Raw genomic sequence first — 17480 nt, forward strand, 5'->3', positions numbered from 1 at the left:
GGTAAGAAAATGTGATGTATTTTTTATATATGTAGTGCATATATATATTCTAGACATATGTTAACCACACAAGAACACACACACTGCATGATCTCACTTATATATGGACAGCACAACTCAGAGTAGCAGAGAGTACGGTGTGGATTATTAGTAGCTGTAAGGTTTGAAGTGGGACAAGGAGATGTCAAGCAAAGAAAGATTTCAGTTAGACAGGATGAACATGCTTTCAAGATCTAGTGTACACTGTGGTACCTTTGCTTAATATGTATGCTTAAAATAGGATTATTTTGAGAAAAGTTCTCATTACAGAGATTACTGCAACACTACAACCAGCTTTAAGGTAGATTCCATGTGTTCTCATCACAAATATGGTAACTATTTGAGTTCACTTCAAAATTTATACATCTATCAAAATATCACATGATACATATACATTTATGCAATTTTAATTTTGTAATACATTAATAAGGCTGTGGGTGACTTGCTATTGATATGCCTTTCTGGTAGAGCTATAGCTAGCTGCTGAAAGGGTAGATGCTGGAGAAGGATGGGGATGAGCTCCAAACTCAATTCTTAGGTCAATACACTATAATACCAGCTCTGAGATGGGGAACCCTAGGAGGAGACTTTCTTTTAAATAGTTCATCCAATATTCATTGTAAAGAACTTAAAATACACAAAAAGGGAAATAAGGAGCAACACATTCCTAAGGTAGGAAATAGTCAACTGTATTTTACTATTGGCAAATTATCAAATGTTCAATTTTGTGTCTTACTTTTTTCTTTCTAACACAGTATGGTGAACATTTTATTATGCTCTGAAAAGTGCTGGCTACAAAATAACCCATCATATAGACTGAAGAGGGAAGAGAAGACCCATCTAGCAATGGTGGTGGAAGACAGTTGTTAAAGTTTTTATGATTTTGTTAAAAACCAATAAATGGCACTCTTAAAGTTTCTGTAAAGTTCTTCCCTTTTACAATTAACATCCCATTGGTTCTGGCAGGGGTAATGAGTGCTACTTGAGAGTCAAACCTCCAGTCTGCTGCCAGCCATTTGCTGAGAGGGGAAAGTGAACAGGGCCCTGTTTCCCTTATTCCCGCCATCTCTAGTTCTCTCAGCTCCCTGGACATTTCTGGGAGTGGATTCCTTGCAACACAGTGTTCTGATGCAGGAGGCGTTGCTTATGCTTTTGTCTGCTCTGACCGGCTCAAGAGTACTGTGTACACCAGCTTAGTTGGCTTTTAAAAAGATAGCACACAGAAATAATGGGCTTCATTTTGTAATCTTCATACATACTTGTAAAACACATCTTGCTTTGTGGTAACATATCTGCCCAATTCATGGTTAAGTAGAAGTGGCTAACAACCATGGCTACCTTCAGTGGCAATTTTTATGTAAAAATAACCATTTTTGATGATATGGATTTAGAATTTATGACAATATTTATTCTTATGGCATTTGTGGGAAGTGGGCACTAACTTAATAGTAAGGCCAACTGCAGAGTGACTGTTGGTAAAGCTCATGAAAACCAAGAATTCTTGTTATAGTAATGGTACTCTTTAATGGAGCATAATTATTTTTTTTGATAACTGTTTGTATTTAAGGGGCTGAATTAAATTTGGGTCCCATGTTCAAATACCCCTAAATTAGAAAATACTCAAAATGACCAATGCTTCTTTCCCAAGTGTCTTACATGATAAGCTTGTTATTTTTCATAGAAAACAATTGTTCCTAACCATCATATAATGGCTTCTCCCCTACTGCTCTCTTTTATGAAACAGTGGTGGTCAGGGGATTATTAATAAATTACTAAATTATTTGTTGTCAAATTTTTTTACTTATCAAGTATGTTATAGACCAAGAGTGGTGGATCTCATCAAAGTTTCTTATATTGCTTGATTTTGTGGAAAGATGATGTCATCGTCTTTGTACTAAAAAACACATTGAGAGCATGGTTGTGGTACATGCTCTGAAATGTTCCCTAAGGTAGCCGTGCTGTTGTGACTGCATTCAGTTACTTGTTCTATTTAGCTTTCCTTGGATGCTTCAGTCAAAATATTGTCAAATCACATCTAAATTGAGTATTATTGGATCAAGATGAGATAAGGACTGGAGAAGGTAAGGCCAATAGGTATCCAGTCAAGTGACACCATTGCCATGGCAACGAGACATATGTAGTAGACACAAGAATTAAGAGTTAATAGCAACTCTGAAAGCAATGTGAAAAGAGACTATAAATGCCATTGGTGTTTGTGGAAATTCATGCATGTCTTGGAGTGAGGCATAGAGGGATTTGGTATATAGCAAGTCAGGAAGTCTGAACATAGTTTGAGTATCGACAAAAGCTGCTATCTTTCTTGTGCATATGGATGGATGTTAAGCAGAGGCCAGCAGGGCAGTTAGCCAAGTCTGTGGTAGGAAACAGAAGTGAGCTGATTGGAAGAAAGCGTGGCTGGATAACACTGGCTCTTAAAGCTTGCTACCTGCCTCCATGGGCCCAGTTGTGGATGTCTGGCTAGGAGAAAAGCACAGACAGAGGGCTGTGGGCATATTAGGGGCCCTGGCTATTGGTACAACTATCTGGGATGCACATGTGTCTTTGATGAAGTTTAGAGCTTCTTCCTATGTGAGGCTAATTAGATCCCTTGAGCATGAAATTCCTTACTTAGGTCTCATTAGCACAAGCTCTCTCTACTCTAGCTCACTGTCACAGGTGTTGATTGCCATTCTTGCTGCTGAACACTAAAAGAAATATTCAGTGTCTCTATAACCATACAGAGAAATAGGGGGACTTAATGTCTTTTCTACTTTACTTCTTTTTTCTTAAAAATAAGGGTAATGTGATAAAATGCCATATGATTTTTTCTTCCTTATTATATGTGTATGATCTGCCTTATGGGCTAAGGGGTCTGAAATAGATGCTCATAAAGGTTCAACTTCAAAATTCCACCAAATAACAGATTTCCCTTTTTACATAGTAACTAAGACTACTTGGATCCAAGCATGTAGGAACTTCAAAACTTCCAAATACATTTCTTTAAATGCTAACTTTTAATTCACACTTTCTCTATCCAGCAAACAATGACGTTTGCTCAATAAGACAAACATTGAGGGAATATATGGCAATTATTCTATCTACTTGAATTGTATAAAAAGTCAAAACAAAAAATGAGGATTACAAAGTGATTTTGTGTCCAAAGCCTTGGGCCAAGTCTTTAATTAAATGGCTGACTGCCAAATTTCTCTTTACTTTGTTCTTTGATGACATGGTCAATAAGAAAAAGCTAGTCATAAGACGATATGTTTGGGATGGGACAGGGAATTATTTTCTGAGATTAAACATTTAGTCACTGTTTCTTTTTAGACAGGGTGTTTCTGGCTTAATTTAAATTTTTTCATTTTTCAAAAGTACTTGTTTGAGCAAATTTTAATTTGGTTTAAGAAGAACACATGAGTCAAAGCTAAATATTAAAGTGCCTAGCAGTTTAAAATAGCAATATTTTTACATGATCGACTACAACCTTTATTTAAACTCTCCTGATCACCCTCATAGGATGAGGCCATTGGCATCTAGAAGCAGCTGGGATCTGCCTGTGGGGTTTGACCTTAAGCAATGCCCAGCTTCCTGGGCAGAAGACTGTGACAGCCCACCTTTACCCCTAGAGAGGGAGCTGTCAAAAGTATGAGATGCTGCTGTTCCTATGTGAGTGAGGAAGCATTTAGGATACAAGTAAGTTCTATAGAGTCACATCTTTTAAAAGACAGTGAATGCAACAAGGCAAAGATAAATGCCTTCAAAATTAGGAGGGACTGGTAACAGTCCTACAAACTACAGTGTGAGAAAGGTAGAGACAAAATGGTGTACTGTCAATCAGTGAGTTCCCAAGACAGACTAGGAGAGTTCAAATCCCAGGCCCACCACTTCTTCCTTTGACACACTGGGATATTTGTATGAGCTCTGTTTACTTCAGCTTCTCATCTATAAGATGAGGGTGATGAAAATCATTGTTTCAAAATCACTAATGGTTTAAATAGTCAATATTTGTAATGTTAGTTGGCAAGATGGCTCAGTGGGTAAAGACACTTGCTGTCCTATTGTGGCAACCTGAGTTCAATTCCTGGAACCCACGGATTGCCAAATCCACTAAGCTGTTTTCTGACCAACACACACACACACACACACATACACACACACACACACACACACACACACACACACACACACACACAATTTAAGAGTATTTGCAATGCAATTAAAACTATACCATGCATAGTGCTTCAAGAGGTATTTATTGAACACTAAAATGAATATAAATTGCATCAGGAACAGAAGACAAGGTCCTGAAAGGCCTGTCCACAAGTACTCACTGTTCTTAAAGCACAGTAAAGGAGTAAGACAATGGAGAAATATTCCTGGAGAATGAAGTGTACCTGGAATACTAAGGTTCTGACTTGTTTGTATTAGCTACACACACTCTAGTGCACACCCTGATTCCATATTCTTCCATTCAGGGTACTCCATGGTTACTATTGATTCAAACCCATCTTCAAATCATTATGGAGCATCTCACACTTGACAGTTACTATATGACATCTTGCCCCTACGATCTGGGATCCACTATTATAAATGAAGGAAACAGAATACAAACATCTTTCCTCTTATGCTCACTTTGCACACAGTTTGTTTCTTAGTCACATCAGACAAGGAGGACCACTTTCCCTGGGGCTTCTTCTCCATGTGGTGTCTCAGGGACCAGGGGCCTACTTTGTTGAAGCATTACCATCTTGAACTCTGGGTTCCAAAGTTGTTCATAAAGAGGAGAGAAACCTTGCTTTTTAAAAATAATGCCTACGTACATGTATGTAGAGTTTGTGTGCATGTAGATGAGTGTATATATGCGTGTTTATGGAGGGCAGAGTACAACCATAGGTGGTGTTCCTCAGGAGTGGTCCATATCTTTTGAGACAGGGTCCCAATTGGCCTGGAGCTTACTGTAATTGGCTAGAATGAATGGCTGAATTTGGAGCCTCAGTAGCCACCTGGAAAGTGCAGTAGCACCACATGTAATCCCGTCTTGGGGAAGCTGAGACAGGAGGATCTCAGGGGCTTGAGGGCCAGCCACCCTAGCTGCAGCAGTGAACTCTAGGTTTAGTGAGAGACCTTGCTCAGAAAATAGATGGAGGGCCATTGAGAGAGACACTGGACATTGGTGTCTCCACATACCATGGAAAGCTTGTGGGGGTCAGAGGACAACTTTGTGGGTTCTCCCCTTCTAATTTTGTATGGGTTCTGGAAAGAAATTCAGGTTGCCAGACTTATGCAGCAGCTGCCTTTCAGCACTTCTAAGAGCCATCTCACCAGCCTGTGATTCACATTCTAAGTGCTGGTTATGTGGAGGTGAATGTTGTCAGAAGCAAGGTGTTCTGAGGATTGTCTTGCATGAAGACATGGAGAGTCTCCATGCTCTCACCCCAGATATTTGGATGCACAATGTAGGTGGTTAACTGCAAACCCTTAGCTCATGTCCTCTCTTCTGTAAGTAGACAGACCTGGTGGTCTCTCAGGAGGTTTACTATCTTAGCACAAAACAAAGTATTTAAGTGTGTCAAAGGGACACCCTTACTTTTATAAGTTACTGCCCATCAAATACCCATTATATTAGGCCCTAATGTTGTTAAAAACAACATCTCAGAGGAATTAAACAGCTGCTTCCCACTTGACTATAACAGCAGGTTATTCTTTTTGGTTGACAGAAAAGTACTTAAGCCTGCAATGATACTTCATCTAAGCAGCCAGAATCCAAGCAACTGACCAGGACAGGGTGCAAAAGGTCAGGAGGTGCTGATATCTGAGGACTTTAACAGAGGGACTGATAAAGCTTAGCCTGTGTCCAGTGCTAGCATGCCTCTGTTCCCTGGCCGCAGCACCTTCCAGGTAACCCAGGGTTGCTTGGTCACAGCAGCTAGGCACAGATCTGACAAGCCGTAGGAGAACAAGGGGTTCATAGACTCTTTCAATTTATAACTTCACTTAGAACGAAGCAGGGGTCTTCCCCCTAAAGAGATTCTGAATGGAGTGCCTGCTCCTTTTGGGAAGGACCCCTTCCTAAGGCCTTTCAAGGGAAGAGAAAAGAGAACGTGATCAAAAGCATTCTGTATACAAACAAAACTATAAGTGCCCCCTCTGTTACTCTCCTCCTTCCCTCTTTAGTCTTTCTCTCGTCATGGTCATGAACACAGTGAAGAAGAAAGCAGCTTGCCCTAGTGCATCCTTTTTAAAGCCACAGCAGAGGCCACTTGCTATTTCTGTGGCTCCTAAAAAAGAATGCATTCATCATGACAAATCCAAGGGAGACTTGATGAACAACAGCAACAAACAGCATCTGTTGCCACATAAAGTCTGCCTGGATACTGCGCAGACACTGTTTACTTCTCAGCATCCTTTGAGGCCTCTGCACCAACCAGCGGAAGCTGGATGCGACCTCCTGATTATGGGAATATGCACTAGATGGGAAACCCTGAAAGAACGTATAGTAAATCATGGAAGCATAACTGCATTTCTGAGGCCCTCCATAAGGCCACTGGGTTGATTTCCTCATCAGTGCTGGTTCTGTCAGGACCACGCTATAGAATCTCCAAGGTTGCTTTCTGTTTCTTAGGCAAGAGTTTTGTGATGCTTCAGTGGTTTTTGGTGTACATTTCTTGATCAGGTGCTGTAATTCAACTCTGATTTCCTTTGGCTCCATGAATGGTCTACAGAGAAATTGGTTACAATACCACAACCACATCTATATGTCTAAGTTTGTGCCCAGATTTTAAAAACTGTCACACTGAAATTACAAAAGGCCATCAAAGTTGATAGTTCAGGTGACAGGTGTACAGTGAAGAAAAGATCTGGGATGTTCTTTCAGAAAGCAGGTATATTGGATAAGCATGGTGACCTCCCTCCCCTTACCTTGCTCTGATAGGTTGAGATCCGAGTCTGGGGCCCAGAGCACTGCCATTCCCAGGGGAATTCTTCCTGGCTAATGCTGGGGATATAGAAGTTGTTCTTTGAGGCACCTGGAAGAAAATGGGAATTGAGAAATATTTCCCATAACACAGTGTAAGTAGGCTACTGTCTGACAAGTCTTTTCTTTTCAGAAGACTGGCTAGAAGTTACAGAAGCTGCCTCCTCTACAGAAGAACCTGTCCTCCACCCTTCAGTGAACAGGAAATCCCAAACAAAACCAAAGGACGACCTCCTGGCAAAAGTCAAGGAGGTGTGTTCCATGGCCACTGAAGTCACTTTAATCTTAAAAACAAAAGGGATTGCACTAATGACCTTGATTTACTGAGCTACAAGAAACTACCTCCTCTTGCTTGGACAAGAGTTGTAGCTAGGAGAAACCTCTTTGGAGTGACACCCTTACTTCCGTGGAAGCCCAGTTGGTGGGAACTGAACAGAGAAGGCCACATATCACTTTGGCTCATCACAACAAATAGATTATGAACTCTAGTGAAAAGCTAAGGTACCAGTCTAGACCTTGGACAATAAGTCACAGCTGGGGAGCCTGAAGAACCTATCACTTAATTATTTAATTTTTAATATTTGTGTGAGTCCCTGCATTTATGGATGGATAACACATATGTGCTGGGTGTATGGATAACACATATGTGCTGGGTGTCCAGGCAAGCTAAGAGAAGGCATCAGATCTCCTAGAACTGGAGTTACAGGTAGTTGTGAACTACTCAATGTGGGTGTTGGGAAATGAACCAAGGTCCTCTCAAGAGCAGAAGTGCTCTAATCATTGGGTGCTCTCTCCAGCTCTTATCTCTTTTATATCATGGAAACATAGACTTTTATACTTCCCAAGAAAGCTGCTATTATTAAGACCCCACTCTTCAAACATTGCGTTTTTGTGGTTAACTAGTAAATGCTTTTTATTAAACAGAATTAATACTGAAATACTAGAAGATTCTTTAAAATACCTCTGTGAGAATAATAAAGCTGGGAAGGACAGTATATGTGTGTATTACTAACTCAACCAGGAAAAGCAGAGAATAGAATTCAAATGTGGCTTCTGTCAAAAAGCGTCCAGACTACTGCTTGTGGGGTCAGGTATTATGAAAAGGAGTCTGTTATTTATAAGAAACACACAGATATGTATGCAGAAGATGACTTTCAATGTGTCAACCTTTATCTATTGTGAAAAAATATTTTATGATAATTCATTTTAACACAAAATGGAATCAGGGAAGCAAAACAAAGTATTCAAACTGGCCTAACACCTGTTATCCCCTTCTCCTCTTGTAAATAAAAACATCTGTAGAGACATGCTCAGTAGGTGACTACACCCTGAGTATTTCAACTGACCCAGTGTCAGTTCCCAGCTTCCCACCTGTCACCTGTAGAGGGTCAGGCACTTCCTCTTGCAGGTCTCAAGCCTTGACACTGCTCCATTGTCAAAATAATGGCAGTCCTGCTGGGGTTCCACTTGAGAGGGAGGCGATAATTGTTTGGAAATCATTAAGAACTACTTTATTTTTCCTGGGATTAATAGTAGCAATATTTTCTGGAAATCGTGGGACATTCTAATTATCACAGCTTCATATACCGAGCTCAGAAGAAAAGACATCCATGGTCCAGGAAAATTCTGTTTCAGAAATGTCTTTAGCATTTTAAAGACAACCAGGTTGGCTGTAGACACATTCCAGAACATTGCTGGGAACAAATAACAGTTTAGCAATGTAAAAGGAAACAAAAGAGTTCAAGGTTGTTGTGTAGAGTGGGGAAGCTAGTCATTTCCCTCTATAGTTCAGTTCTCTGTAATTAAGGCTGCAAATATAGTACTTGTTAGTCTAGAAGGAGCACCTCCTAACTGAAATGCCTAAAGGCAAGACAAGCCTGTGTGTCTGTACATATGTGTTCTCATATGTGTGTATCTTCCTCAACGCTGTGTATCTTCATCAATATCTCTGCTCTTCCTGTCTCTGTCTCTCTCCATGTGCGTGTGTGTATGTGTGTGCATGCGTGCGAGAGAGAGAGAGAGAGAGGGAGAGAGAGAGAGAGAGAGAGAGAGAGAATCTGGAGCTCACCAATTTAGCTAGACTTTCTGGTCATAGATCTTCTTGTTTCCACCTCCTCAGGACTAGGGTAATAGACATGTGTCCCCAAGCCTGGCTTTTACATGAGTGCTGTAGTCCTGAACTCAGATCTTATGTCTGTGTGGCAAGCACTTTACTGACTGAGTTTCATTTCCCCAGTTCCCAGACCATATTCTGAATCTTTGACATCTGGTTGAGTTTTGTGTTGTTAAATGTAAGAGTAAGTGAATTTTCTTTTATTTATTTGGCTTGTTTAGCTATAGAGGCAGTAACTGTCGAAAATACCCACTAGTCTATTTTCTAGCGTGAAGAGCACAATGACTTAGGGTGTTTGGTGTTGAGAGTTCTAATTCTATGTGAAGACACACACTTCCCTGTCAATCCTACTGAATCTCTGCCCCCATTGGGGGGGCAATCAGAAATGATAAATGACTATCCAAGACTTAACTTAGAGAAGGGACAATGACAAGTATGAGAAGGGACGTGCTTAGCCATAGTCATGTTCTCCAAACTGTGAAAGGGATGGAATAGTGGTGGGTGCTGAGGTGGCAGAAGTGACAGACACATCACAGCATGGAGGATGCTGATGGTAGCGGCATTGACCCAGATACACCACAGCGCAGATGCTGGAGGTGATGGTAGGGACAGACATACAGAACACAGATGCTACCTTTGGTGGAATATCTTCTTCCTGTCGTAACCAAGAGCTTCGGTCAAACTTTTCAATGCGAGTGGGGAGAGGAGGATTTTCCGAGGTGGGATCCGAGTTCTGGCGTGGCATCTCAACCCTGTGAGAGGTCACGTTCAGAGCCTCCTGGAACCCAGACAGGCCCTTTGTGGGTTGCTCATGCACTGACTGGGAGACCGTCAAAGCAGGTCCTTGGGATTTGACAGCTACCAGCTGTGGGATCTAAACACACAACATAGGCCAGCATTATTAGAAGCCCATAGGTTGAAGGTACAGAGAGTTTTGTAAAAAGGAATTGAATCCATCAAAGCTAATGACAGGTGGTTTTTAGTTAGCAATAATTATACTTGGAATAAGCCAGTCTCAGGCTGAGACACTCCTGCTACACAGGCTACACAGCATGGTTCTCACAGCCCTTCAGAATCTTCAATTTAGAAAATACTTAGGACTAACTCGGGGATCCTGGCAACAGGCTCTGTGTATTAGCTAGAACTGCTGAGAAGTCGGGGAATGGTAAAGTAGTAGAGTAGTAGCAAAAATAGTTATATTTATTCAACATTTCCTGGACAGTAACACAAGCTGTTTTCTAAGCTATCCCAAGTTCTCTCTTGTACAGTCCTTATCTTTGACTTTAGCTACGAGTGCCTTATGGGAGAAGACATGCTCTAAATTAAATGTCTTTCCATCTCTGAACTAACTGTGTCCACCCTGAAGTAGACACAACCAGCCTTCTTTCAGATATGGCCAATCTCTGGTGGAAAGAGATTAAGTCACTGTAGCTGGAAGCCAGAGTTCCACTCCCAGAGCCCATGTATTTAACTACTGTAGTGTATTCATCCCTTCCTTATGTGTCTTTCCCCTGACCTGTGTGTGTGTGTGTGTGTGTGTGTGCGCGTGTGTACGTGCGTGTGTGCGTGTGTGTATGTGTGTTTGTATGCGGGTGCAAATGTATGTTTAGAGGCCAGAGGTCAACTTCAGAGCATTTATAGTCTGTGTGACTCTCCCTCCCTCCTCTCTCCTTCTCTCCTTTCCTCTCTCCTTGCCCCTTCCTTCCCTCCCTCCCTCCTCCCTTTCTCTCCCACTCTTCCTCTTTTATTGAGACAGAGTCTTTCTGTGTAGCTCAGGCTGGCCTGGAACTCAGTGTAGTTATGACTGGCTTTTAACAACTCATAGAAATCTACCTGCCTCTGTCTTCTGAGAGCTGGGATTAAAGGCTTGAGCCACAAATGGCCCTCACTTTGTTTGAAGCAGGCTTGGAACTTGCCAGTTTGACTAAGTTGGCTGGCCAACAAGCCCCAAGGGTTCTCCTGAACCCACTCCCCCTGTGCTAGTTTTACAAGCATGCACTACCATGCCTGGCTTTTTTATGTGTGTTCTAGGAACTGAACTTGGGTCCTTGCATGGCAAGGACTTTACTGAATGGGCCATCTCCTTAGAAGCTGCAGTGTCCTGACTTGTCCAGGGCCTGCTGTCACCACTGAGAATATATTCCATCCCCTGATACCAGGATGTTTCTTGAGGAATTATTTCAACATTTGGGCATTCAGTGCAGTTGTTCATGCAGGGATGACTTCTGGAAGCCTCTTAAGAAAAATCACCCAAATCAAGATACAAGGGACCCTGTCACCACGGCCCTGCTCATGTGCCACTCCACTTTGTGAATATTGAAGCTTGCCTTATCTCAGGGTGTACACGTACACTGTGCTCTTTGGAGTCTGAGGCTATCTCTGGGTCTGACCTGTGGTCCATAAATCATGGCTTGGAAAAAAGTGATCTAGACCCCTTCCTAAATTAAACTGTTAATTCAAGCAGTATTGATTTCCCGTTGGCTTTGTACAATGACCTGCCAAACGCTCTTTGGTTGGTAATTTCTGTTGGAATGTTATAGTGACAGGCAAGAAAATCCTCAGAGCTCTGCTCTTTGAGTGTTGTGCTCCAGCTGGAATAGACCTTGTAATGTCCATGCTGAATATATTATATTCATAATATAACATAAAGCAAAGCACATTAATGTATCTAGTACAAAACACATACTCAAGTTAGCAGACCATCCCAAGCACCCCTAAACATTGAAGCACCCAAAGAATGGTTCCATAGAAATCTACTCCTATTTCCTTATTGTTTCAGAAGGGAATTTCCCCCACAATGTCCCCTTTAGTTGGGCAAAGTTTCATTATAAGGTCAAACTTTGAAGGTTTTAAAAAGAAGGGAAACCCTTGTAAAATGTCCCCCTTTGAAGAGTCTGCAAGAGAGAGGTATATACAGATAAAAACAATCAGGGGAAGGTCTACTAAGCTGAGAAATCTTGAATTTTGTTTGTGAGCACCAACTTAAAACACATAAGAGCCTTGATTTTTTATTATGATTCATGTAAGCTCCAGTTCAAACAGCAGTGTATATTTCAAAGGTGACCTGAAAATACACCGGAGAAGTGCTGGGAAGAAATGTAAGATGTTTATGTGAGAAAGGCTGTATTACACTTCTTCCCCATGGAATTTCCACATTCTACTTCACTTTGAATTTCTACTTTGCAGAACTTATCAGAAAGCCTCTTTCCTAATAATGAAGTAATCTTTTCCTACCAAATATCTTCACACAGTGCTTCCCAGCCTCTAAGGGGCACGGGAATCAACCCAGAAGGCTTTTAAAGTCAGACTTCCAGGCCAACCCCCACTTGCTGGTGAACAAGCATGAGGCACACCCAGGAGCATGCATTTTTTACCAGGCTCATGCTGGATGCTGGCCTGAGGTGCATGCCTGGAGAGCTACAGCCTCAGAGGGCACATGCTTATTTCACCAAGCCCATTGAGTTCTCCAGTTCAGATTTCCATCCATATTTCAAGGAAGGCGAGAGTATGTGTATACAGTCTACCTCAGAGGTCTATATATGAATTTTAATTCTTCTGCCTGTAACTACAAGAATGCTTGTCTCTATCCTGCAGTGCTTGCCTGGGTCTCCACAGAAGCCAGTTTACTAAGAAGTGACTTTGAAGTTGACTCAAGGCCAATAGCTCTACCTCCCTGTCTATTTTCATGGGCCTCTCAATGCAGAGGGGCTTCTGTCCCTCTGAATGCCATGCTGAGGGTATTTACTTCTTAGGTCTTATGCCATGCTAAAATCTTCTAGACTTTTAATAGTCTTTCCTGGGTACAAGTGCCCACTGGAACATAAGAGACATTGTACCTGGGGGTCAACAGGTCTGAGCATTGGCGGTGTCCGAGCAGGCTGAACCCCACTAATGCTGAAGGACTCCGATCTTGGGGGCAGGTTGGGGTCAGAGATCCTGTTGGCAACCTTGTGAGGCATGGCAGGTGAACTCTGTCGGTTTAGTCTTGAGCGCTCTTCTACCTAGAGGTCAAAGGAAAAGAAAGCCTCAATGGCTACAAGTTGGTGCCTTTTCCAGTAAGAATTTTCTGTAATCACCCACAAAGGCATTTTTATGTCCCTCTGATGAATTTAGAGAGCCCCAACTTGACATTTTTGTTTGCAGCAAGATGTTCTCTTCTACCATTTTTTTTTTTTTTTTTTTTTTTTTTTTTTACTTTCTCTTTCTCATGGACATTCTTCCAGTAAGCAAAGACAGGCAAGACACTTGAGCCTTCGCCCTTATGTTACCCATTAGCTTATGTTATTTCAGTTAACTGGGCATTCACAGTCTGATAAGAGTTTGTTTTGCATTCCTTGAGCTAATATCCTACTAATTGGTCACAAGCCATGGCATCAGGCAGGAAAATGGTGTGCACTGCAGATAATCAAAGGGGACTATGGTAGGCATTGATACATCTTAGGGGAAAATAGAAATTTGTTTTGGGTTGACTCAGGAGACAGGGGACATTTGTCACATGAGGACTGGAGAGAGAGAGGTGGCACACAGGAACTCTGCTCTTCTCTGTGTGTTGGTGATAGGCACGTGGGCGTCCTGGATGCTGCTTAATGGCATGCCTGTCTTACCCAGGCTTCCTGTATCATTTTCTTTTTCTCTTCAGGGCCCTTTCCTTTCAATTGTCTCTCCTTGCTACCCAAAATACACTGATCCTCCCAGGCTTTCTGTTCCCAGCACGGACGCCATTGCCCCACGCCCTCTGAATCTCCTCCCGCTGCCCACATTCTAGTCCTTCCTCTTCTCCCTGCTCTCTCCTCCCAACCCATTTCATTCCCTTGTCATGTTTTATTCTCCAGGGTTTCTCTCAGCCTAAGGACATCCCAGGAGAAACTCAGAGAACAAGCGGCTCTTTTTCAACTGGTAAAAAGTCACTATCAGTCAGTCCATATTTATAGCAGCAGATAGACTGCTACAAGGATGGCTTGACAGTTAAATTAACAAGATGGACATCAAGAGACAAGATGGAAGACCTTGGTCAACTCCAAAGAGCTAAGACTTTTGTTTTGGGTTTATCTTACATTGTCCTATATTTCTTTAGGGTCAATATAATGGTTGTGCCTGTGAAGCATGCAAGGCAATGCTGCACACTACTCTTCCTCACCCTGCTGGGCTCATCAGAGTAAATGCTTAACTCACTTTCATTGACTCAATATTCATGTTTGTCTGCATATTTTCATGTGTCAACTAAGGTTCATTTTTTTTTTTTTTTTTTTGCTGCCTGAGTTGAAACAAAATTCAAATGCCCTACTTGTTCTCATCATATTTTTGAATTGTTCTAGAGACAGGTCAAATTTCCTATTCATAGTAAGTCTGTTTTAGCCTCAAACATTTAAACATGCTTCATTAAGCTGAGATTAGGAAATGGCCCTCCTACCTCTATGAGGTGTAATTTGAACATCTCTTCCCCCACTATGGGTTTGTGGGGTATGCCCAACTGGCTTCTACTTGACTTCAGTTTTGAAATACCAAGTCCTAGAGATATACTAGCTACCAAAGGCCATGAGTATAAACTAGGAAATGTTTACTTTGTGAGTGCATAAAGCCTTATGTCAGCAATTGATGGGAGATGTCATTTTGTATATGCTTCTCATACTTGTTAATGAATAAAGCACTGTTGGCCAATAGGAAAGCTAGATAGGTGGGACTAGGAGACGAGGAGGAAAGAGGAAGTATGAAGGAGAGTCAACATGGAGAGATGAGAGAGAACAGAACCGCCATTCCTCCGCTCTCGGTAAGACCACGTGGAAATACATAGAAATGGGTTAATACTTAAGACAGAGCTAGCCGATAAGAAACAAGTAACTGGCCAACAGAATTGTATCTAATACAGAGTCTTGGTGTGTTAATTGGGGCTGGCGCGGCGGCAGGACAAGACCAGGCAGCGGGAGATAAAACCGTACTCCCTACAAGCAATAATTATTTGGTCATTGTACTGAGCCTGCTAACCTTACAAGACCTCAAAGCCCCAAGAAGATGGCAATAGCCAAGCCAAGCACAACTTCTAAAGACCAGACTTCTTAAAAGAAAAAGTGGTTATTCTTTGATTCCCTCACTCTCTAAATTTTACTACCTAAACCACTCATGGTTGAGCTCAGGAACTGGGGAAGTAGAAACAGTTCAGAGAAATACCTGGATTTCTATACCTGATATCCCAAACACAGAGTATATTGGTAGTATAGAATTGAGCATATATTCTTGTGTTCAGAACCAAATGTATTCTGAGTGAGGCATACTTGTAATGATTATTAGTGTTAGTTTTAATTGTCAAATGCAGGGCAAAAAGCGTGTGCCAATTTTCACACATAACTTGTGTGCCTCAGTTGTGTTGAGAGGTTACATTTTTTTTTCTAAGTTTTCAATCCATTCATACATTAGATCTTAACCTACAGGATTCTATATCATATGGAATAAATATCCAGTTGTTAATCCCCAGTCAATGATATCAAGATGGGTCAATGTGGTGAAATTTCACAAGTAGGAGTTTGGACAACAAAATCATAAATTCATAAAAAGGTTGTAACAATGAGGCATTTGGCTACACATTCAAAAGGTTTTTATATTTATTTCTGCATGTGTCTGTGCACACGTGTGTGTCACAACACATGTCAGAGGTCAGAAAACAACCTCTGGGAGCTAGTTCTCTCCTTCTGCCATGTGAGTTCTAGGAATTGAACTCAGGTCGCCAGGCTTGGAAGCAAGTGTCTTTAGCTGTTGAGCTATCTTGCTGGCCCTGACTTATTTTTGTCTCAAGCAGACCTTGCCTTAAAGCCTACAGGATGGTTGGAACACAGATGTGCTTTGCACCAAAATTTCCCTTTAATTACTGGAGGAAAGACACCAAACCAGGCATTGGAAATACCTTTTCCCAAGGAGAAAGCTGAGTGTACTCAGAAGCAGACCTTTCTGATACCAGGCAGAGGTCTGTCCCTGACTGATGATTCATGCCTACTAACTGAATGAAAGGAAGTTATGTGAGAAGAAAAGACAGCAGCTTAGGTGGGCAGCGGTGGCTCATGTCTTTAATCCCTGTACTTGGGTGGCAGAGACAGGCAGATCTCTGTAAATTCAAGGCCAGCCAGGTCTATAGAGTGAGTTCTAGGACAGCCAGGACTACACAGAGAAACCTTGCCTCGAAACAAACAAACATAAAGTGGCTCCTTCCCAGAGCAAAGATAAACATAACTAAACTGGGTACAATCCAGATCTGCTCCCATCCATTTGAGGACAGTTCTAGTGGTAGAGGGTCTGCTCCAGACTCCTGCTGCCAGGGAAATGGGAAATACCAGGAGATCACCAGCCAGGGTGAGCACACGGCTCAGTGAATAAAGTATTTTTTTTTTTTTTTTGTATAAGCATGAAGACCTGAATTCAGATTCCCAAAATCTCAGTAATGCCAGATGTGGTATCTCTGCAGTGCACATCTGTAATCTCAGTGCCTTTATGGCAATATGAGAGGTAGAAACGATTCCCTAGAAACTCCCATGCCTATACGGGAGTAACTGGCATGCACTGAAGAGAGAGGACACAGTCCTAAAAATGTTACGAGACTATTCCATATGTGATCAGGTAAACAGAGCATCCTGCTACAAAGCTGGTGCAAGTTAAAATACCATTTGGAGTGGGGAAGGGGTGACACAGACCACCGATGCCATTTTCAGGTACATGAGAAAGCAAAAGAAATTTCTGTCATCCAAAAGATGAGGGAAATGTCCAGATTCTGCTGATAGACAGACAGTTCTACATCCTATTAAGGCTTCTTCAGGGCTAAGCTGACTTCCCTTGAAATCAAGAGATGGTGGGAGGATTAGGGGTGGGAGGATTAGGAGGATTTGGAAGGAGCGAGCTTGCCTCAGCAGCCTTTTAATGCAGACATTCTCATTCCTTTCTGGCTGAAACCTGAAAGTCAAAGCCACAGCAACATCCAAGCCCAATAGAATACTAAGTCAAAGGAAGAAGGAGATAGCTTGAAGAGATTCTCAAAGATCGCTGGGCTAAGCAGGGATGTGGGGGGGAATGGTGTGTGTGTGTGTGTGTGTGTGTGTGTGTGTGTGTGTATGTGTGTGTGTGTGTATGAAGACAGGAGAGACACTGAGGCTTGCTGACTGCCAGACTATCTCTAGCTTCAGTGAGAGGGTCTGTCTTAAGGGAATAACACATAATTTCCTCTAGCCTTCACACATAAATGTATGGGTACATGCACTTGGACTGCACTAGGCACCCATACATGCACACAAACAAATGCGCACACACACACACACACACACACACACACACACACACACACACACACACCAGACAGAGGATGAAGCATTGCATCAC

General features: G+C 41.9%; 1 protein-coding gene across 11 annotated transcripts in view; it reads right to left on the bottom strand.

Moving 5' to 3' along the window:
- Tnik (TRAF2 and NCK interacting kinase) overlaps nt 1-17480 on the bottom strand; it is a 369052-nt gene that overhangs the window by 54070 nt on the left and 297502 nt on the right. For all 11 annotated transcript variants that reach the window (XR_007834625.1, XR_007834624.1, XR_007834626.1 and 8 more), the window contains 3 exons: nt 12962-13126; nt 9760-9999; nt 6958-7064 (listed from right to left, as the gene is read on the bottom strand). Coding sequence is in view for 8 of the 11 variants with exons in the window: in XM_051185885.1 (XP_051041842.1) it covers nt 6958-7064; nt 9760-9999; nt 12962-13126 (512 nt within the window). In the remaining 3 variants the exon portion in view is untranslated. The remainder of the gene's footprint in view (nt 1-6957; nt 7065-9759; nt 10000-12961; nt 13127-17480) is intronic.

Source organism: Phodopus roborovskii, unplaced genomic scaffold, assembly GCF_943737965.1.
Source record: "Phodopus roborovskii unplaced genomic scaffold, PHOROB, whole genome shotgun sequence".
Lineage (NCBI taxonomy): Eukaryota > Metazoa > Chordata > Mammalia > Rodentia > Cricetidae > Phodopus > Phodopus roborovskii.